Below are 23958 nucleotides of genomic sequence, written 5' to 3'. Positions count from 1 at the left end.
CTTGGAGGCTCCTGGAGGAACTCAGTTTGGATGTGTAACACAACATACTTCAAGGTATAAATGCAGAAGAGATCAAATAGTTTGGAAATAATTTACTCCTGTGGTTATTGCTCCTGTGAATTATAAATTATCCAAAACCCAGAGCTGTTCACAGACAGAATGTTTGCTCTTCAGACAAGCACTCGAAAGGTTGCTTTTAAGAAATAAGATTTTTGGAGAACAAAAGGGGAAGCGAACACTACAAAAATTTAGTTAAATGTAAATGTGTTAAATGGTACATGAACTAGTCAGGTTTTCATGATTTATCAGTTTTAAACTTCAAAGGCTCTGTTTAGCTTGCATTTTTAAAACTAATGAGTTTATCACAGCCAGTGGGGAAAAATGGTTCAAGTATATCAGCTGTAAATTGGTACAAAGCACTAAAAGGGACATTAGCCTCTAATCAGATTCTAACAGTTCATTAAACCTGCCTTTCCTCCGTGGTGCTTTGTCTTCCCCCCTCCTTCTGCCTGTGCCTCCTGTGTAAGCCAGCTTGTCCCTTTGCTCAGGCGGGCAAAACTTCCTCAGGGACACGATGCAGCATCAGTTCATCCTTCTTTGTCTATGGGCTAAACAGCCTAAGGGATGTTTGATGATGGTGTATTTCTGATCTTGTTGTAAAATTCAACTGTGCTGCCTATAAATCAAGAAAGCAGAGGGATCTCTCAACTTGCAAAATAGGCACTGGGGGAGCCAGGAATGCCACGCTGGCTCCTGCTCCTTCTTTACCTCAAACCACATCCAAACTGATGGGGCTCAGTGACACCTGAGATCTGCTGCTAATATGTAAACAGTGCACTGCCCTTGCTGGGGAGAAAGATATAAAGCCATGCACAATTTCATCCAGCTTCTTTGTGGCTTCAGAGACCCTTTCTGCATTTTTTCCAACTCATGCCTCAAAAACTGGATAAAGATCAAGGTGCACAAAATAATTTGCTCAGCAAACATAGGAGAAACTTAGTTTTTTCCCTTTTCTGTTGTGTCAAGCATTGAAAGTACACTAGATGCACAGCAGTAGCATAGCATGGACTGAGACATCTCAATAGCTTGGCTGGTTTTCATTCTTACATATTTGAATGCAGAGGTGTCCTGCTGAAAATTACTTGTTCAATCTGAAATTTTATAACTCTAAGCTTTTAGATCTTTTTATGAATTATCTGGATCTACTTTTAAAGGAAATAGAGATTGCACTTGCTTGTCTGCTTCACTGTCAAGTTTCTTCCTGTCCTGTAGTAACCACAGCTCTGGGTGCTGAAATACACAGGGCTCAAAGTGAGGGTGACAGGGATTTTAAGCAGGTCATTAGCTCTGCTTTTGGCACCATGTTGGAGCACAGCCATATCAGTTTCCCTGCTTTTCAACATGTTCTTTAAATTACAATAAGGGAGTATACAAAAATGAACAGTTTCTGCAGTATTTATATCCTGGAAAGTGGAGATCCTGGGATGAGGTATATCAGTTGGAGAAAAAAGAAAATGTTAAAAGTAGTTTAAGTTTTTAGAACATATTTTGAAAGCTCCTTTCAGATGGGCCTTTTTCCTTAAAATTCCACTGAAGCAACCATGATAAGAAACAGGGCTATGAATGAATTCCTTATGAATAATGGCACCACATAGCGCTGAATGGATCTGCTGCCTGTGAAACATAGGGAAAATGTTTTTTTCCATTCTCATGCAATTACTGAGGACTGCAAGGTACTAGAGCAGAGGTGAGTTTTCAGTCTAGAGCCTTCTAAATGGGTGTAGATTAATAACTGACTATGAATGAGTCACTTTTAAGTGATGTGTGCTCCAGTTACATTATTTGAAAAATGGGTGGGATGTCTGTATTTCTGTAGCACTGATCAAGGTGTCTGGATTTGTAGGTCACATTCTAGCTTGAAGGATAAAACGTTTTTTATTCTCTCCATGTTGTCAAAAATAAATGGCAGCTGAAGACACATGCTTTCAAACACCAGCCCTGAGCCTTGGTTGGAGAAGAAAGTTGAATTCAGGTTGAGGTACTGTTTGAATAGAAGGCACAAGAGGTTGTTTTTGATGTCCTTATAAACTGCTCCAGTAACTGTAGGAATGTTGATTCAGGGAAGCACAGTTCTGCAAATCATTCTTCAGCTTGAAGCTCTTGGCGTATAGTGCCCATCATGACATGGACAGTGCATGTTTTTAACTTGCTTTTTTATCTCTCATCTCAGAGGTGTGTGGAGATTGTCACAATGTTGATAACTTTATAAGACAATGATAAGAAGTTTGAGCAATTGTGTGTTAATTTATAATGTGTATGGGTACAGGCCTTCAGTGTGACTTCTCTCCATATGAGCCTATGCTTTGTCTACCAGAAGTATAAATGTTTTGACTGAAATCAACTCTACCTAAGCATACTGCCAAAACCTTCAAACTGTTTGACACCACTGCTTTCCTTTTTAGTTCTAAAGCAAGGAATTCATATACATGTACCTGTATAACTAATTTCAAATTACAAAATAGCAATTGAGATGATTTTTCCTAGTTACTTACAAAGACTTAGTTCTCTTTTAAGGATAACTGAAAGTGTGATTTACTGTTTTAGCAGAAGTAGTAACTTGGCAGCTACTCCTTGAAATCACTATTACATCCTCCTCGTTAACTTCATTTCCGCTGAATGAAACACACTTCTGCAGTACCATAGAACTTAAACCAGTGAATTGAAACAAGTGGTTTTTTTCATAATTTTTTGATTAACCTTGTCCTTTTTTGCCTTAGGACATCAGCGCCTTTGAGAACAGAATGTTAATGCTTGATGGGATGCCGGCAGTCAGAGTCAAAACAGAGCTGCTGGAATCCGAGCAAGGGGTAAGCAGAGGCTTGTGTGACCTCACTCTGGTAACCCTTCCCCAGCTTCTCTGTGGTTAGCTGTCCCTCCCATTTTCTTTTCTATGTTTTTCTTTATTTCCACTGTTCTGGAGCATATTTTCTTGGGACTTGTGATCATCTAGTCTGATCTGCTGGGAGCACAGAACAAAACTCTGCAGAAGACTTATTGAAATCATCTGGGGTAGCTGAGATGCTGTTGGTGTAGTTTTACACCTGTTAAAAAAGGTGCAGTTTAATAAAAAAAAAAGGAAAAATGAATAGATTTCAGTTAAGGAAGCCGAATTCACGTCTGGGAAGTCCATATATATATATATATATGTATGTATGTTTGCTTCTCTGCCTTCTAGGGATATTTGCCTTACCGTGATTGTTTCATCATTTATATGCTCGTCCTATTCCATTTTCTGTTTGTAGAAATCTATTCTCTCTGGTGAAATGTCCTTGTTTATCATTAAGATAAGAGGACTAAAGCTGGTATCGTGTCAACTGCTGAGTACAGGACAGAGCATGAATTAGATTTTGGGTTTTTTGCAGAACTTGGTGTTGGAGTGATAGTTTTTAGGAAGATGGGAGGGTATTTTCTTGCATATGTGGTATCAATGATTGTAGAGTACAGCAAGGGTATCTGTATTTAATGGATTTTTTGTTATCGTGAAACTTTGTTTCCTTGTGTATATCATATGTTATTCCAAAGAATCTAAGCCAGTTTACTCATCTGAGGACTGCTGTCTTCAATAAGCAGCAATGCTATTGCCTTGTAGGGATGGGCTTTTGCCTGATTCTGTTGCTTGGCTTTTTTCCCTTTCTGCTATTTTCTCAGTTATTTAATTGAGAATTTAAATGATACGGAAGAGAGAGAATTAACTTTCAGGATGACTTAATTTGAAATACTTGCAAGAAAATAGCAGTTATTCAGCGTATTTTTGAGGCTTTAAGTTTGAGAGGAAGAAAAAGGTTGGCATTTAATTGAGTTCTTGCTCACCTCTGCCTTCTTGAGAGCAAGTACCCTCAGAAATTACTCCAATACAACGTAGTTTGTGTGAATGTAAAAACTGAGTTATTGTATGAGCCACTATGATGAAAAGACAGATCCATTCATTTTTAATACCTTCTGAATGCTTTGCATTATGTCTTTGTGTGTAACAGAAACGTTTCTCTATAGTGTACAGAAGACAAAGGTTCCATTGGCATTTGCCTTTGTTCAGTTTAAAATAAATTCTGTGCATGATACATTTTGCTGGGTCCTTTATGAAGAGTACTTCCTATAACGAAGCATGGGTTGATACTGGAAGACCTACTTGGTGTCTTAAGAACTGGGAGGAAATGAATGATCTATATAATTTTTTAATTTCCTTAGAGTTTTTTAATAAAATTTTATGGACTCCTGTATAAGCAGAAAGTGATGTCGTTTTTCCCCCAGTGACTGAGCCATTGGACAAAGAGCTCATTTGATTTGGAATTTTATGCACTTTGGTACTAATTAAGTAGTGTCTGGTCAAGAGTCTCTGGCACCTTTATGATTCTTCATTAGGGAACAATCAATAAATACAAAATGAATTCTCCAGTTCACTAACAGAGGAGCTGGCCATTAGGATGGCAGTTTTCCAGCAAACAGCTTAAACTCTAAAGAGAGCTGGTTGAAACAGATGTTTGGCATGTACTTCGGAGACTGCTCTGAATATGTAGGTGTTGGTATACATAACAGGGACAAGTGTTTAAAGGATGTGATTACCAAGTTCAGCATGTGGAGCTATTTGGGAAGATGGATATCATAATTGGGAAGCATGGAGTGGGAACTGAAGTGTGATCCAAGCAGTAGGAGTTTGAAATTTTGGTGTCTGTCTGTGTTGTTACAGTACACAAAGTCCCTGGAGTTGCATCTCCATCGCAGCATATGTGTGTACTGGGAGATGTGGCTTCTACTTTAAACTTGGGGAACTAAGATGACATTTTGAATCTTCTGAGCGTAATGTCCAAGACTTTGTCATTTAGGAGCTAAACACCAGACAAACTTCCAAAACCCAGGCAAAGAAATTTGGTTTTTTTGCTATTCTGGCTTGGTATCAGCTGCGGGCTCTAGGTTTGCAAGGGCAAAAGTGAGACATGTTTAAGGGTTAAGGGTTATGAAAAAAAAATAATTCATCTGTGATTGGAGAATCATGAAGGCAGTATCAATTGTGGAGGAGTGAAACCAACAGGGTCTGGAAGCACTGGTGGTCCTTGACCAGGATAATGAGCATTGCTCTATCAGACCAGAGAACACTGAGTTGTCATGCTTTGCCCATGAGGCTTTAGGGTACTATTGTCTTAGAAGGGCTACAACACCACTTTGAGTTGTCTCCTATTTAAGTCTGAGCCCTTATTTCACATAAACATCTTCTTGATTTTAAAGAATATTTTAAGGATATGTGCCTATTCCTTGCAGGAATATTGAGTGCTTTTCTGCAGGACACATGAATATGTCATCCAGAAAAAGTATTTTCTCAGTAGTTGTGCCTTGGTTAACTCATCTTGTGATTCATGGCCTCCGAGGTGGGCTTCACAGACAGGACCTTACTGGGGGAGTTTGGGTATTGTCTGGCTATTTATGAATGCAGGACTGTGTTGCACACCCAGCTGGTGCTCCCCTTGACCTGTTGACTAAAGAAGTAGAAAATACCCAGCTTAGCATTCTTGGTAAGGTCAATGCTACCAAGATTATTCCAAGAACTTGACAATATAGAAGTAAAAAAAGCTAAGAAAGAAGGAACATTCCCACCTACAGCACCAAAATGAAAGTACAGTTGGAGAAAAAAAAGTTTTTATATGAACAGCACCAGCTTTTAACCTTGAGTTACTTTTTCACTTTTTGTAACCTACAGTTGTGGTGAAAAAATGCACTATGTGGCCATGTGCATTTTATTCATAAGAAATTCATCTTCCCTGTACTCCTCTGGGCAACTTGGTCTTCACCAGGGTGTCTCTTGACTCTGTATGGTGGTAGTAGAAGTCATGCATGAGGTATATGAGAACCAGGACAGAGCAGATACTAGCATTTCTTGCTGTATTTGGATACAAAGTTAGGCAACCAACCCTTTCTATTCTCTTGTTTATTTTAATTTGCAGACTTCAGTCTTGTTGCAAAAGAGGCTAAGTGTAATGTAAGGTTCTTCTCTATCATTTTGCGTGAGCTCCAAGATCTTTTAACTTTGTGTTCATGTTTTGTTTTGTTTCATGATTCCTCCGTGCCTTTTGCCGTATTTGCATGCTCTCTCCAAACCTGGTCTGATACTGCTGAAAAGGTTTTAAGAAGTTTTCTTAAGTAGTAGTATCTCAGTCCTTACACTGTACAAGTGTTACTTATCTAGAGTGAGTGAAGGTGAATTTAAAATGCAAAAGCAGTAAGCAGAGAAAGTGTAGTCCAGCTGAGATTTTGGGGTAGCCCTGGAAGAATGAAGCTGTTTGAGGTATTCCCAGCTGCAAAGCAGCCCTGTCTCTAGCTGATATCAGCTCTGCCCCATGCACTAGATCCTTGGAGCCTGTGACTGCAGAAGAGGTGAGCAGGACTCTGGAAGTGCAGCCTGTGTTGGTGTAGTGAAGACAAACCTTTACCAACCCAGATTTAAGACACTGAGTTCAAGTTAGGTCATTGTGGGAGAATAGGATTTAGGCAGTCCATAAGGAAGGCACGTCTTATGAAACAGAGGTTTCTAGTCAGATTTGGAACAAAGAGGTATTTACAAGGGAAATGGATTTTCTCTTTGCTTTGGAAAAAGTTAAAACAGTTCTGCATTGTTTTATTGTCACAAATTTAGAGAAGTTTAATGATTTTAAGAAGGCCATCAGCATTAGCAAGAACACATGCTTATTTTTCCAGTGAGCTACTGTCCTTAATTTTGCACAGGAGATTTAATAGTCTATTGTTTGAGGCTTCAGGAAGACACAGTGCTGCTTTAATGACTTTATCACAAATGAAAAAAAGACATTACATAAAAGATATCGCATCGCCCTTTAACAAGGCGTCATTATTATCTCCCCTACTGTGGAACAGGAGCTAGCATTGCTAATAAATTGGGAGAATTACTTTATAAATATGAATTTGCTTATCATTTAATATCCTCCAGTGACCTACAACTTTAGATATTCTGGGCTACAGTGAAATCTTTCTCAGTTACCAGCTTCAAAAAAGGACATGAAGAAGGTGGCCGCTCCCCATGAGGCTGAAGGTGGGGTACTTCAGCAGGAAAAAAAAAAAATCTTCATTCTTTATCTGTGCCAAAAACTATTCTAGAAGTAATACTTCTTGTTGTAAAAATGCATGGAAGCTGGATTAATGTATTGGTAATGGAGACTGGGTGGAAAATTTATTAGCTGGTGGCTACTGTTGAGAAGTTAGGATGAATAGTATTGACTCGTTTCATTGTGAAGTTTGAAAGTCCTGCTAGTCATTGCAGAATGTGGCTCAGTTTCTAAAAATTGGTAAATGCGTGCAACTTAGTGTTCAGTTGCACTTTTTCAAGTACTTGCTGAGTTGGGCTGTAAGCTGTTGTTAAAAGGAGATATAAATGTGGGACTTAATGTCCCACAACCAATCTTCAAATACAGAGAATGATGAACTGCTAATTTTCATCAGTCTTTTTGTTTCCAGATCTGCAGTCTCATCTGTTCCTTTGCCTGCATTTTGTCCTCTCAAATCATCACTGGAGGATTATATATCTTACTCTGAATTCGCCTCCTAATTCTTTTTGATCTGTCTCCATTTGAACCACTTATCATGACTGAATTATGAAAAGAAATTATTAAAATGACAGAACCCTTTAACAAGCCACTATTGTTCTGTCTTTCATAGCCAGCCAAATTATCTTCACTCATATCTGAAGAATGCTATCCATCCTTATGTTGTTATATACATAAACATGTTTTACCTCAGCCTGGGTAATACTGAAATAAACCTTTTGTTTTTAAAGATCTCCAAAAATACTGTTCAGTTGTGAGAGTAGTCTCAGTAACAAAGCTTGCTCCATGACTGTATGGGGAGCTGTTTTGGGGTGATTCATTCAGCTTGGGTACATTCTTTGTATTAGTAGAAGAAAGAGCACTTCTGATATTTGCTATTGTCATTTGTGAGTTTCTGCTTCATTCAATTACTTATTTGTTTTCTGAATTACTTAATGTTTAGCATGACTGATTTGGGGAAACAAGTTGTGTATGGACAGTGCACATGCATCAATGTCTTCTGCAAAGAAAACCCTTCTTACTCTCTGTTGGTTTTCTTCACCTTGCAATTGGCATCACTCACGGCATTATGAGGTGTTAGAATCACAGCTGGTACAATTAATTGGTTGCTTTACAATGCCTTAAATGTAGAATAGTCTTCAGAAAGAGGTCAGGATGTGACTCCAGATCCAGTAAGGACCTAACCTGCAGGGCATGATGCAAAGCCCTATGAGATGTACCTAAGGGGATACACTGTATTTCCTGAGCACTGCTGAAGGTTGTGCTTGCAGCCCAGAAAGGTGAAAGACACATCCCAGAAGGGTTATGTCAGTTAGAGTAATTAAGTCAAATCAAGCATCACAAGCTGATGAGTCCTGCAGGTGCTGTTTCATGTTGAGTGGAAGCTTGCATAAAGAAAAAGGTAGCCATCTCCCACATATTTACTGTCATCCTGGCGTTCTTGCTCAATCCATTGCCAGTGATTCAATGACATTGGGAAGCGTAGGGTCAGCTGATTACTGCTCCAGGAAAAACTTACCCAGAGGGAGAAAGGGAATGGTTGTGTGTGTCCTGCAAGTCATACTTGCATGTGGAGTCATGGATATCCTCTATTGTATGAAGATGGGGAGAGTGGGAAAAAGATTATGGGTGCTGCTTTTGATTAGAGCTGGTGACCTGTATCTGGAACTACATCCTGAGACATCCTTACTGCTTCTGGGACCCCAGCTGCCCACTTTTGGCATGTCTCTGCACTGCTGCATTATCAAACATGGAATCTTTTCAGTGTTTCCTGTTCCTTATTCCTTTTGAAGTCGGGTCCTGTGTAGAGAGCCAAGGGGTTTTATCATGGATGAAGGTATGGTTTTCTTGATTGTTTTTTTGTTTCTTTTTTTCTTCTCCAGGGATCAGATCCAGAAATGTAATAGAAAGGTAATAGATTTAAGACTAACAGGAAATGATAGCTTAACCAGTTCAGCACACTTGTCAGACAGTCTTTTTGCCAAGTTAACCAAGATTGCAGACTAAAAATGCAGGTGGAATTGTAAGATGTATGATGCTGTCTGAAATTCACACTAAGTAAAGTATCCCAGGTCCTCTGAGACTTAATTTGCTGACCACTGTCTGCCATTGCTTTCCTTTCCTAGGCAGCTAAGTTTACTGTTGCAGAGAACAGCAGGGAATGTGCTCCTTATTCTGTTTGATATTGTTTGTTGTATGTATGGTATTAACAAGGAGATTTTCACTTGTGGGTGAAAACTTAGTTGTGTGAGGTGTTGTACCAATAAAGGGTGGTCCCAAGCTATCTAGGTTTAGTTACTCAGAAGTTTAGACAGTCTTCTAATGGTGTTCTTCAGATATTAGTGACTGTGCTTATTAGGAATTCAGCAGCAAGTATAAAGGAGAGGAAGATCTCTGCTCCAAACAGCTTGAGTTTAGACAACAGTGCTGTGCCCAAAAGAGATTTCCTGTGTCTATAGTAATAGAAGGGCAGCAATAAGATGGTTTCAATTAGAAGAAATTTAGAATTTTATGAAGAACTATATAGTAAAGGAAAAGGATAGTACTTTATCTGCCAAGACTGGAGAAAGTTTCATAGAGAATGTGGCATGTTACCCAGAAACTAACATACCTTAATATTGTTACAGTATCATAGCAAAAATACAGTAACAGAATATATCATATGTTAGATACATGAATTTCTAAGGTTTATATGCTTAAATGGATTTGAAAAATAATGTTGCCTTTGGGAGAAGAAAAACTGACTCTTTGATTGGAGCATAGTGCTGAAGTTCATTGCAAGATTATAGTTTGGTTCCCTTCTATCCCCAGTCAACTATTTTGAGAGCTCACCTTCAAGCCAGTTTGCTTTTTTGATGACATACGACCTCTCAGCTTGCTCTGCTACCAGAGCTTATGATGGGAATCTCCTGGAAGATACATTCAGCTGAGAAGCTGGGCATAAAGAAAAACAAGTATGATATATACAAGCTGTATATCTGTCAGTTACTGTGGATTCCTAAATCTACATTGTGGGTTGAAAATAGAGTTATTTTTTTTCAAGATGTGAAAAGTCAGCATTTCCATTACTGCACTAAAGAACTTGTTGAAAATGGTTTAAAAAAAAAGCATAAGAAAGATTTTAACCGTTCAGATATCTACAATTAATATAACTTTCCCTGATAATCCAAGTTCCCATGACACTCCTGTGTGCTCCATTTCCTTCTCTTTGGGGAATCCAGTATTGACAGTGTAGCTGTAATTTTGATTGAGTTTGCAAACCTAATTGAGGAACCAGTGAGGTACAGACTTCTGCTTTTATGCATCGTACCAGAAGGGTATTAACACAGTAGTCATGGGAGCTCAGAGCATGCCATATATCAGCTGGTACACAGCAATGTATTCTAAAGTTCTGTTGTACCTCTGCATTGAAACTGTCACAGGTCTGTGCTGTTTCATGTCACAGTGCAGTGGAATCCTAAGATACAGCAGTGAGCATTTTAGACTTCATGTGTGAAACTGTTATTGACATATGAAAAGCTGTTACTCCTCTCATCTGCCCTGATTGAACATCTAAAGTTTAATTGAGGTTGCAATGGCAGTGAAATTCAATAGGTTGCAAGTGTACATAACCCCTCTGTTCCTATTAAGAAACTGAGGAAGGTGAGTTGTTAGGTAATCCTGCTTTTCTTAAAATAAAGCTACCTTGAATTACCTCTCATTTGCCTCTGTCTATGATTATATATATGCATGGGTAGTGCAGGCTGCTGATGCATGGTAACTTTTGTAGTCTAGAGCTCTTGAGTAAAAATGCTTCCCATTGAAATGTCTCTGTGAAATAATTGTTAATCACAAAATCTTTAAGTTATTAATCTAGGAGAAAAGTTAGTCATTAGGTTTCATTTTGTTTTACTCACAGATGAGTTTAATGGAATTTTTTTGTTTGTTTTAATGCTCATTAGAGTAGTCAGTTCATTATGACAGTCTGTGTTGTGCTCACCAGGGCATGTTGGTGTGTTCAAAGTAGCAATGAGGTAGAAGTGATTGGGCTCTTTTCCTTTTCCTTTGTTTTGACTTGGGTAAAGTGAAATCTTCTCTCTTTCTGGCTCTCAGTTTGGTAATTACTATACTTTATTTCTTTAAGGACTCTTGAAGTGAGAAGTATTGTGTAAATGTGCATTGTTACTATATCTTTATTATATAGTAGATAGCCTAAGAAAAATAAGAATAAGCCAATATAACTCAATAATTTACGGTATTGCAAACACTTCAGCATCATGAGACAAATGCCATTATGTTATGAAAATACAAAAATAATTTTAATCCCTGCTGTTCCTTATGAGAAAAGATTACTTGTACTTTTCTCTTGTTCATTGATGTTCTGTTAGCCTTTTTTCTGTTGGAGGTTGTCTTAAAAGTTGTCTTTTTAATGTTTATTTTACTCTTGTTCTGTATCCTGCTGGGGAAGTACTTAAGTACAAAGAAGAACAAGTATTTCTTAAAGGGTAAACAGTACAATAACTGCCTGCTCTAGAAATTTGGTAGCTTTAAATGGGCTATGGAGACACACTTGCAGCTTCTGTTGAATTGGTATTTGCCAGTTTGCCTGCAAACCCCAAGCTAAAAGAAATAAAATGGGACTCAAAGTGTCATAGAATCATTAAGGTTGGAAAAGACTTCCATGATCAAGTCCAGTCTTTGACCTGATACCACCAAGTGCACTAAACCGTATCTCAAGGTGCCACGTTTACATGTGTTTTGAACAGTTCCAGGGGTGGTGACTGCCACTTCCCTGGGAATCCTGTCCCAACACTTCACCAGTTTAAGTGAAAAAGTTTGTCCAAATATCCAACCTGATAAAGAAAATCACATATGCAGAGTATGAAATACTGTTCCACAGCAGAAAGCATGTTGTGGCCTTGTTTTAGAAAGGTACTGAATATTAAGCATACAGCAGAGAATGTAAGTTTCTGCTTGGTTTTTAAGAACTGAAGGAGTTCTGTTACTTACTCATGGCACTGACTCAGGGCCAGGTTCCTGCCATGCAGGAACCTTAAATCTATAGAAACTGCAACCATAATCTCCAGAAGTCTTTAACAATCTCTAAAATAATTGGAAGGAATCAATTGCATTAAATGTTCTTAGATTTTAAGGCAAAGTAATGTATTGCATTTTGGGTAATACATTACAAATTATGCTTGTTCTCATGAAAACCCAATACAGAAGGGAAGGGATGGAAAAGGCATAGATAGATAGATATAGATATAAATACAATTGTTTAGATATAGATTAGATTTAGATATAGATACGATTGTTTAAACCCTGCTGTTAGGCTAATATGAAGTACTTTGGCAACAAGGAAAGTTTTTGTGAAGCAGTGAACTTTAAATATTCTTTATGGACTAATTTTATTTGTATCAAATGCTGGGATGAAGCATATATGAGAGTGTTTATTGTTGATTATGTACACTAATTTTTTAGTATGTACATTGCTTTCACTCAAATTATTTCTAAAATCATATACTTTCTAAAAAGATAAATGTTTTTGTTGTTATCCATCAGTTAGTGGTGAGTACAAATTACATCAGCAAATGTAGTTGGAATGCATCCTCTGTTAAGCTAACTTTCTGTTTAAGATTTACATAATAGCATTAGATGATTTTGCCTTACTCATTTTAAAATAAAGGAAAATATCTTTAACATCTAAAAGATGGATGACATAGGTCAGTAACTAAGCCCTGAACATTTCTCTGGTGTGTTTAGGAGTTGCTGTTTACATTGAGCGTGTTCCTGAGCTGCAGCTCCTCTGCATAATGTCATTGCCAGAGAACACGACTGTGCACACCCATGGGTGCCAAATGCAATTAAATAAAAGCCCATGTGAAGGAGTATGGTGTAGGCAATAATGACGTGAAAGGGTGAAGAGGGATCACTGAAGGTCTCAGTCCTCAGTAACTGAAAGAAAACAGAGTGATAGAAATTCATGGTGGGAATATGTTGCCATGCCAACCAAGTAATTTTTCTAACAGGAGGAAACTGGTAATGAATAACTGCTGAGTGGGAACTTTAAGAGAAAAACATGCTCTGTGCAAAACCAAAAGGTTACATTTTTGATAATCGACCTTCACCATTCCCCCTATGAAACTCTGCACTGGCAATCTGTCTGTCGGAGCTTCCCGCTGCCCTGTACCAGAGCCTGCTGTGCCCATCTGCTAATCTGGGAAGTGTCTGCCTGCGGTGTGGTGATGGGTACCAGTCCTGAGCCCGTGCTGCGGGCTGACCTGAGCCCTCTGTGAATTGGTTCTCCAGCAGCTGTGAAAGCCAGATGTGGGTTTCACCAGTCTGTCTCCCCTAGTAGCTGTTTTGGGTGTTCCCTTAAATCATTGACTAGCATATTTACTTTTTGTCTTCCCTATTTCTTCTAACACAATGTGAAAACTCTGCAGAGAGCTGGCACCTTTAAAAAATACTTCTTTCTAAACCCTGATAAGCCATGTGTTCTGAGACTTGGATGTGTGTTGTTCATGTTTTGTTTGTAGCTCTTTATAGCCTCCTGATTTTATAAAAAGAGGAACAAAAAAAGACATTGGAACTTTATCTAAAATGTTGATTTTTCTTTTTGTTTGTCTACAGTTATTGCAGGAGGATTTAGTAGTGCAAGGCACTTGTGTTGCTTTACCTCCAGTGCCCTTAAAGCAGTGCTCAGCTTGTGCTGTGATCTGTGTAGATGAGTACTCCACTATGCGGGTTTGTGCACTTAGTGGTATGAGCCACCTCTGGGATCAGAAGAAGCCAGACATATTAGTAGAGAGTACTTCTGGATAAATTTGCCTCTGCTGAGTTCTGAGCTGCTGCAGCTAGGCTACTGCTGTTCCCTGGCATAGCCAGGTATCATGGAATTGTAGGATGGCTTGGCTTGGAAGGAACCTGAAAGAACATTTAGTTCCAGCCCCCTGGCGTGGGCAGGGATACCTTTCTCTAGATGGGGTTCCTCAAAGCCCTGTGCAACTTGGCCTGGAACAAATAGCTCTTCTGTCCACCTTGTTGGATGGCTTGTGCTCCTCTGCTGCCTGCTCTCAATTCCCTTCTCCTTCTGTTGTGGACGTGCAAATCTCCACTTTCTGTGCTTTTGTTTTAAATGATGCCCTCTGCTTTTTTGGACAGGGTGCAAGGAGTAGTTACCTACCTTAACAAGATTTAATACTACTTGTAGTAGTAGCCTTACTACTAGTTGTAGTGAAGGCTAGGTCAGACATTTGAAGAGGTTGTCCCATTTCTTTGTCCTCCCCTCCTCTTTCCCTCCCCAAGTCTTCCAGCTGCCATCTCTGCTGGTGACTGTGGGATTGCTTAGTGAGCCAGTTCAGCCTGATAGTCTGACATAAAAATAATTTGAAGGGAAGGAGTGAAAAACCCAGCAAAATTTTGGCTTTCTTAGGAGTTAGGCTAATGCTGAAGTAGTCCGAAAGCAGAAAGAGTGTGCAAGAAAGGGAAAGATTGATAACACGTGTTTGGGTATGTGCTACCCTAATTCATGGCTCGTGCTCTTAGTCATGCCGTGTGGATGAAAGGCTGGGCTTTGCTTTTGCAGTTTGCAGGTGCTAAGTGACTGAACAAGGAAGGCATTTGGACTCCAGCAGAAGACAGCTAAGTGACACAGCATGAAAGAATGGAGCTGTCTGATAGCACAGCCTGTACTTATTAGGGTGATGTGGAGATTTCCCTACAACTCTGTTTTCTTTGATGGAATCTTCTGCTGGTTTTTTTGTTTCGTTTTTGAATCTGTTTTTATGAGCATGAGAGATTGCATGTGGAAAAGAACAGCAGTTCTCAGATCACAGATCTCTGTCTGAGGCTCATCCTTTATAGCACCTCTGTGTAACCTGTGCTGTTGCTGGTAATAGAGTATATCAACATTTGCAGCCACAGAAGGATCAAGGCATTTATGAGGGTGATGTATCTGTATGCTTGAAGTCTTGGGAGCATATCATGCAAAAACAAAAAATAAATTAAAATGCAGTGGCAGAGATCTCTTAAGATTTCTTGCATCATTATCTCACACTAAACAGTAAGATTGTCCTGGCATGACTGAACAAAAGCAATAATGTGAGAGTGTCATTATTTATTTTGTCGACCTGCTGATTATCCCTAGACATTTCCCAAAGCAAAGGCATCCTCAGCAGTGAGGTCTTTTGTTTTACATAGTTTCAAATAGAGTAATTTCAAGGAGGGAAGCTGTATCTACATTATGTTTTCTTCTTCAGTACCGGTATCTCACAGATGGGATGTGTTCATCTCTTAGTGAGATTCCACAAGTGGGTATGGTTTCTCCTCCTGGCTTCTGTTTGCTTCTATAAAACCTGACAGATAAGCCCCTGAGCAGTTCACTAGGAAGTTTACACTGGAGAAACATAAAGACTGATTCCTTTCCTTATTGACCTGGAGGAAGAAGGAACTCCATACAGTTTATACCCTCTCTTCTCAGTGTAATGAATCTGCAATTCCAGCTGTCCACAGAACCTGGAGACTGCACAGCTCAAGATACGGCTCATGACATAATGCTGTTCCATCTACAGTCATAGATTTATTTCTTGGGGGTTGTTATTAAGGAGCAATAATAAAGTGTTAGTGTCATTCAAGAACCATCTGGACACTGCTTGAGTGGGAAGGTTGGACCAGATGACTCACTGTGGTCCTTCCAACCTGACCCATTATGTGATTCTGTCATCTTAATAAGTATCCAAAGAAGGCAAGCTTTATAATCTGAAAGTGACACGCCCAACACGAACTTTTAGTGATGTAACATTGCCTATTGCTAGTGGAATGTCTTAAAAATGAAGGTCACTGGCAAATAGCAGAAGGTACTTGTTCAGAACAGCATTTAACCTTCAGTGGTCAGTATGGATAATACTGTTATTGGTTGGACATTGTTACTGTTGCATACACAATAAAGGTTTTGAAGCAGTTGCAGCCAGAGTTTTCAGTATGTGCCTAAGACTGTTCGCATTATGCATTTCTTGTTCTCAGTATTTTGTTTATCTATAGCACTTTGTGTATTTTTGGAGATGTTTCTTAAAATTCACTTATCAGTTTGCTCTAGGCAAAAAGTGGCTAAATTGAAGCTTTCAAAATAGCCCCCTTCATATGAGATTCAGATAAATGTATTCAGTTTGGTCAAGCTTCAGTTAAAGGCTTGGTCTAATTTTGAATTCACAGTACATCTGCTCCCAAATAAATCATGTACTTCACATCTACCCACCACTTCAAGTCTGACCTTGAGGAAGTCATTCTCAAAAAGCTCATAAAGGACAAAAAAAAAAAAAGTTGGATTCTGCTGGGCCAAGGGAAGCACTCTTGTCATGAATGCCCAGAACATCTTAATCTGGTCAGATGTTAGGTGGAGAACCTTATCTGGGCTCGGTTGTCAAGGAAGAATGTATGGAGGAGAGTTTATCTGGGCTAACCAGCCTCTAAGTCAGAAAGGAATTAATAGATGAAAAACAGCTGCTTTCATTGCGCCCTGATAAGAAGTCTGTGCCTTTTGCAAGACCCAGGTATTTGTTTTGTCGCTCTGTTTGGGGAGTGAGGTGAATGCTTCTCTAGATGATGTCCAAATTAACTTTGTGTCCCTAATAGGAAAAAACAGCTTTTCATCCAGTATATCTGGTTTAATCTTTACTATGTTACATTAACCCCTGTGTCATGTTTTCTCAGTCTAAAAATCATGGTTGAAATACGGTCATCAACCTGTGTGTTTCACTACTCTTCTTAAATCTAAGAGCAGCTCTTTTTTTAAATGCTTGACAACTTCATTACATTGGTATCCAGATGGCATCTGACTGAGTACAGGGCATGATATCGAGTGGTAATATCCACAAAGAAGCTTAGCTGACACTTAACCTTTGTTGCATGGGCATGTGGTGAAACATGCTGTGCATTAAAGCAGTTTATGGTTCCAGTCTGGCTGTGTGAAGTGGTAGCAGTAGCAGGCTGATTTATTTAGAGTCCTCATAACCACCATGGTGAGTCAATCCAAAGCTCCATTTGGCCACACACAGCAGCAGGATCCCCAACAGGTGAGGAAAACAGGGAAGATGGAAGAGGTCCATGTTGTGTGATCCTTCCTTGAACATAAGGATCAGACAGCATTTTTAAGGTGATTTTAAGCCCATTGCTATTTAATAGCCACTAATGAACTCTTCCCAGTACAACTGTTTAATCCATCTTTTAACTCGTTTATCCTTTGATTTCTGGGACACCTATGGCCATGTGGTGGCAAATGTAGACTACTTCTTTTCAGTTATTTTGCAGCTGTTGTCTGCCAATTGCGTTAAGTTTTATGTTGTGAAGAACAATTTCCATGTCAGTTGCTATTTGGATGTTTATCATAGGACTTCAGTCATCATTTTCCAAAACCTAAGCATATTATCTGCTTTATATATCCTTAAATGTTCACGTCTCACATCAACCTTGTAAATGTATGCTAACATGCATTTTTAAATATCAGGTTCAGTGTTCTTCTCAGTAAATTATGTATTTAAATGTTAAATAGAAGTATCTGAGCTAATCATCCTTAATTTCTAGGACTGGCAAGACAAAAATCCTCTGACCCCTTGATTTTTCACTGCTGGGTAGGATGGGTATGGTAACTAGTGCACGTTAAGGTGTCAAACACATCAATAGCTCCAGGATGGATGTGCCACTGGCCCAAGCTGGGGCCGATTAGAAATGGTGGTAATGCCTCTGTTAAGATTTAAGAAGGGGAAAAAAATAATTATTGCACAGATATATTTGCAGCCAGTGAAGAGTAGGGTGAGAACATGGGAGAGGAACAGCTCTGCAGGCACCAAGGTCAGTGGAGAAGAAGGAGGAAGGAGATGCTCCAGGTGCCAGAGCTGAGATTTCTGGTACAGAGCATGGTGAAGCAGCTGCCGCTCTGCAGCCTGTGGAGGTCCATTGGGATGCAGAGATCCACCTGCAGCCTGTAGAGGAGACCAGCACCAGAGCAGGTGGATGCCTAGAAGGCAGCTGTGACCATGTGGAGGCCCATGCTGGAGCAGCATCCTAGCAGGGACCTGTGGACCCATGGAGAGAGGAGCCTGTGCTGGAGCAGGTTTCCTGGTGGAACTTGTCACCCTTTGGGGGCCAGTGTTGGACCAGACTGTGCCTGAAGGACTACAGCTTGTGGAAGAGTGAACCATGTTGGAGCAATCTGTGGAGAACTGTTGCCTGTGGGATGGACCCAGTGAAGAAGTTTGTGGAGGACTCTGTCTTTTGGAGGGGACCCCACCCTGGAGCAGGGAAAGGCCTCTTCTCCCTTAGCAGCAGCAGGGAAAATGCATGATGAACTGATTGTAACCCACATTCTCAGTCTCCCTGTGCTGCTGCAGGGAAGTAGAGCTGAGGAAGGGGTGGGGGAAAGGTGTTTTTAAGATTTATTTTACATCTCGTTATCCTGCTCTGATTTTTTTAGTAATAAAATCAGTTAATATCCAGAGTTTGAGTCTGTTTTGCCCATGATGGTATTTGTTGAGTGATCTCTCCCTGTCCTTATCTCAACCCATGAACCCTTCCTTGTATTTTCTCTGCCCTGTCCAGTTGTAGAGGAAAGTGATAGAGCGACTTTGGTGGGTGCTTGGCATCCAGCCAAGCTCAATCTAGTACAGATTTCCAATGAGTTTTCATGCTTTAGGTTTTGATTGGCTTAAAACAAAAATGTTACCAAAAATGCCCCAGCCCCTGCCCAGAAACAGGAAAGTCCTGAATGGAGTTCATTTTTGAAAGATGGGAGGTTATTACCATTTTGCCCATGCCTGTCTTCCATGCAGCATTTAAAAGAATGGGTTACACTTCATATGCCATAACCTGGCATTGTCTTGAAGGAAATGTTTTGTTTCCCAAGAGAGCTGCTGTGATATAACCCATTGCCACAAGGACAGCTACATTTACATGTCTAGTTTACAGGTCATCCTTGTGTATACATGGTAAGGGTTATTTCTCCCACATGCATTTTGTGTCATTATTTTGTCACTCAGTTTTGCACGATCATTCTGAAGTCTTTTGTTGGTGGATATCAGATATAAGGAAAGCCTCCGAAATGTGACTTAAAAACCAGAAATGCCATATGTTGAGAGTTCTTTAAAGGGCCAAGAATACTGCATATTAAGTAACATGACCTTTAGTGCCAATCTCTTGATGTAATTAGCATCAGTCTTCTCACTTAAGCAACTTCTGTATGTCAAGTGGCAAGTTCTTTCTCAGCACGGTGTTGCTGAGTGTGAAGCAGTGTGACTGTGCATGTTGTGCTTTGGCTATTACTCACTTCACTTTTTCATTGGTTCTGGGCTTGATTGGATGGAAAGTAAATTTTTTTAAAAAATCCTTTCTGTGTTTACTTTGAAATGTAAAAAAAAATCCCTCAATAATCACGGAATTATATATCTTGTATCTAGAAAGTGCTGACGAGTTTACTGGTTATTTCTTTAAATAGATGCATTGTTCTTGCAAATACATTGTTTGCAAAGTCAGTGACGTGACCAGAGACCATTTGCTGTTCAGCTAAATGCTGTTTGATTGTTTGTTGCTTTCTCACTATTGTTAATTGGAGCTATATTGAACTTAGGATCTGCAGAGGTCTTAGTGTGTCTTTTAAGTAAAAAATTATACTATTCTTTTTGACCTGCTTATCTGCGCCTGCTGTTCATAAGGAATCATTTGGATGTAATACAGCTTAAATTAAACCTTGTGAGTTTCTACTCTTATTCAACTGTTTGTTTTTAACTTCTTCAGCTTCGGAAGTGTAGTTTTCCTTTTCTTACACATGAAGTTTGTCCTTGGCTTTGCTGCCCCATCTTTGGATCCGTTTAGTTTGGTGGGTATGTTTTTCATGTCTATGGAGCCTCATTCCTGTGGCACTTCCATGTGAAGGAGGGTTTCTAGAAAGGTAGGCTGGCAGGACAAGCAACATGTTTCCTACACCCTGCTGGGAGCAGAAGTGGAGTTTGTGGAGGCATTGATTCTTTTCCACTCCAGGGTGTTGGCTTTCCATGGTGTTGAGGCCTGGCTGGTAGGTGTGTATAGTAGTGAGTAACTTGAACTTGGATCAATTATTTCCTCTATGACATGAATACGAAAGCTTTAGTATTACTTGAAGGGTTTCAGTGCATCTTCCAGAGGAAATGGAACATTGATCAGTCACCGGTGACGGTGGAATAACGGGTACAATCTGTTGTCTTGTTCACTGATGGTTGGTCATCATGATCACTGAAGGAATGGAGGACTTTGCCCAAGTGATAGCGTGCATGTAAATGAAACACAGGGGAAGCATTTTAGGAACAGTGGTACAATGAGGTTGTCTGTCCTGTTGATCCCAGCGGGATTACTGAGAGAGGGCACCACCGAGTGTGAGTTGATGATACAGGAATCTGGCTGCTCAGGCAGATGTCAGTGCCCCTTTTGTGTTGCCCTCAGACCCCACTTCACTGTCACCATCCCATGGCATATGCCAGTAATCTGCCAGCACACAGTGTCCTCCTGCTGTGTCCTCTTGGCTGCACGTGGCTCCTTCCTTACCACCAACAGCGGTATTCCTGGTGCATCAGACTGAGGAGTGGGTATACAATAAAAACGGTTGATTGATTAAATGATTAATTTTTTGGGAGAAAGGTCATTTTCAGTCCATCAGTTCCTAGTGCTGGTGTGCAAGTCCCTATGGCAGCATGAAGGAGCAGGCGAGTTAGGGGTGGGAGGGCAGTGGGACTACTGCCTCTTGTAATATCAGGTTTTAATATTATTTTGTACTTATGGGGTGTAAATGCTACTCTTGGTTAAAAAGACCAAGGTGATGAGTTAAGTCCTTACCTGGTGGTAGCTAGACCACTTGTTATTAGAGGAAGATTTTCAGCCTGAAGGCCTGTTCTCCAATATTTGTAATTTTAAAGATTTGCATAAAAAGCGTATCCCTTTGCTTACTAAGAGTGAGGTTTTTTTTCACTGGAAGGAATAAGGTCAAGAAACAAAGATGTAAAAAAAAAAAAAAAGGGAAAAGGTTGCCTTTTATTCTGAAAATAGATGGTTTTAATTGTTGACTGAACTCAGTGTTACTTCTGGGCAATCACAGATTTTCTAGGGTCTGTAGAGAGATTTCCACAGATTTATGTGAGTCAGCAGTTCAGAAATAGACCCTAAATTGCTCTTCACACTCTGGACAGCCTGATAAAATTACTTTCTTTTTTTATTTTGAGGTTACACGATATTAGAAAAATAAAAAAAGAGAGAGAAAATATTTTTGTTATGATTTTCTTTATCTGAGAAACTCTACTTAGAGCCTTTTTGCTAACAGATACAGTTCATGTTAGGTAAGCACTAGCAGCAATAGCTTTGTATTTCCTGAAATTCTTTTAAAGTCTGTTTTTCTATGAGTTTCAAGTTTAGTTCATGCTAAAGAGGTTGCTTGTGCTTCTTTGGGCAGCAGTCTTAATGAATCTCTTCAAAAGTCTGTCATCAGATACTTTGTGACAAAAATTAATGTTTCAGTGGGCCAATAGGGAGAACTTCTAATTGATCTTCTGTTCAAAAGTTATTGGCAGGATGAGATGTTGTCAGAGTAAGGAACATTTTCAGTTACATCCTCTGTAGTTTTGGAGAAGCAGTCAAAATGCTGTTAATTGTGAACAATCTAACTTTCGAGTTTGGATCCTTCATTCTTCTGGAGTCCAGTGGTTCATACAGAGATTAATTTCAAGCAGAGGTTAATTTCTTTCTTCATTTATATGAAATAAGTAAATTGAATACTATTCACTTGGCTGTGTGGGTGTGTTTTGGATGAGATCTTATAAATTGAGATCCTGTTTATTCTGTGTGGGTGTTAAAGATGCCCCTGTTATGCTCTATGCTGTTTGCAAGTTACTTACTGAAGTCAAGATACGCATCTACCCTTTGAGACGACTGCATTTCAGCAGTGTTAAGTGTACATAGTTGCAAAATGTTTTGGGATCCTTCAGAGCAGTCTTCCCTGTGAGACTGTCTGTTACACACATTTATTGTGCCTGTTGCTGTAGTGTTCCACACCATTTGTCATCATTTTTTATTGCTTTCATGATGGTTACCACGTTAATCACATAGTTTCAGAAAGTAATAATCTGTTTAGTATTTTGAGCTGGAATGGTTTAAGTTTCATCCAGACTTTTATAATGATGTGAAAAAATTTAGCTGTGAATTGCTCCCTGGCCTTCAGAAAGTGCATTGGTGATTTCTGGGAGACTTGACTTGTCCCTGTTACTGGAACAAGCAGTAGATATGCAAGGCTCCATGGAATAAAAACCATGCAACATCAGGCAAGTATTCAGTTTTCTGGAAATCCAGGATTTTACCCTTTTATGTAGCATTTGTGACTCCTTCTTTGGAATCTCTCAAAGTCAGACAAAATTATCATTCATAATAATCCTGTCAGGGTGAGTTAGTCCATAATTTGTACTAATGCTCAAAGAAAAGCATAATAATAGGTTAATACAGAGGTAATGTGTGAAGCTAAAGACAGCTTGGCCTGCAGATATTTCCATGGCAACAGAAAGGTCCCTACAGATGTCTTCTTTCTAAACCTGATGCTGTTTATTAAAGGCTGTCTGTAGTACAATCTGTAATTATCATTAGCTAAAGAAAGGTTGTGAACGTGGGTGTACTGCTTGGCTGATGCTCTCTGACTGATTTGTTTAGCACAGCTTTGAAATACAGTTACAAAAGAATATTAAAAACCTGAGATCATTTAGCAGTTCCTCTCTGCAGGTAGGCTGAGACTTCATTTGAGACTGTTGTCTAATCCGAGTGAAGCATCCGAACAGCAGTACGAGGATGATAGTTTGAAATGCTGACAAACCCTTTTGGCACTGTGATCGTGAAAGATAAAAGAATATGAGAAGTACGGTGGAAAAATTAAAAAATGCAGAGCTGCAGATAGTAAGGGATGTAGTGCACAACAAAATATTGTTTTGTAAATAGCAAAGGGATATAAAGGAAACTATAAGGCTGTTATCTAGAGGAGAAATTGAGAAAATAATTGAAGACAGAAGTTGGAATAGTAATCTACCTGTCTTCTGTCTTTACAAAGAAGGTTGATTGGGATCAGCTACTTAGCATGGTTGAAGCTAACAGCAAGGTGGAAGGAGCACAGGTAAGAAAAAGCAAATAAAGGTTAAAGAACACTTTCGATTTACGAGCATCCAGGTGTGTAGTAAGCTGAAGATGGAGTTTATTCTTTTCTATCCAAACAACTAATAGGAGCAGTTTTGACTCCAAGGACAATTACCTTATAAAAACTATAAAGGACAGTGATATCCTTAAAGTGGACACAAAGAGAGTATGTTCTTAAAAGATACAAAGAAGGAAGATCTTGTGATTGCAGGCCATTCAAACGAATTTGGCACTGTGAAAGATGCTCAGACACATAACTCTTCAAAATCATGAGTAAGTGTAAGCTGATGTTTTATGACAGTTTTGTAATAAAGCACACAGACTTTAAGCCTTCTAGTTGGTTACATTACTAAGGACAAAAATGTAATGATGGAATGTAGTGAGCTTGTGAAATGGGCTTTATGAAATTTCTGTTTGAGATAGAATGACTTGGTGACACTGTAGCTCAGCAGGAGTGAAAGAGCAGTCCAAGTGTTTATTCTCAACTGCAGTAAGGCTCTGATTGGAGTTATATGCGACATCTCAGAAACTATCTGGAAGATTTACAGTGTGTATGAAATATTACCATGTGGATGACTGCAAACAGATTAAATGGTGGTGATAGTCCATCTAATAGAGGGATATGTATCTGGTGGGGTTATCAAATTAAAGATAGTAGGATGCAGTTGAACATGACCACAGGATCACCAGA

General features: G+C 39.4%; 1 protein-coding gene across 3 annotated transcripts in view; it reads left to right on the top strand.

Moving 5' to 3' along the window:
* Window positions 1-23958, top strand: part of KLF12 (KLF transcription factor 12) — a 225529-nt gene that overhangs the window by 85462 nt on the left and 116109 nt on the right. For all 3 annotated transcript variants that reach the window (XM_056487431.1, XM_056487414.1, XM_056487422.1), the window contains exon 3: window positions 2778-2867. In XM_056487431.1, coding sequence (XP_056343406.1) covers window positions 2778-2867 — 90 coding nt within the window. The remainder of the gene's footprint in view (window positions 1-2777; window positions 2868-23958) is intronic.

This window comes from Oenanthe melanoleuca, chromosome 1 (genome assembly GCF_029582105.1).
Source record: "Oenanthe melanoleuca isolate GR-GAL-2019-014 chromosome 1, OMel1.0, whole genome shotgun sequence".
Classification (NCBI taxonomy): domain Eukaryota; kingdom Metazoa; phylum Chordata; class Aves; order Passeriformes; family Muscicapidae; genus Oenanthe; species Oenanthe melanoleuca.
The sequence above is the reverse complement of the archived record's forward strand: the minus strand, read 5'-3'. Positions and strand labels throughout refer to the sequence as shown.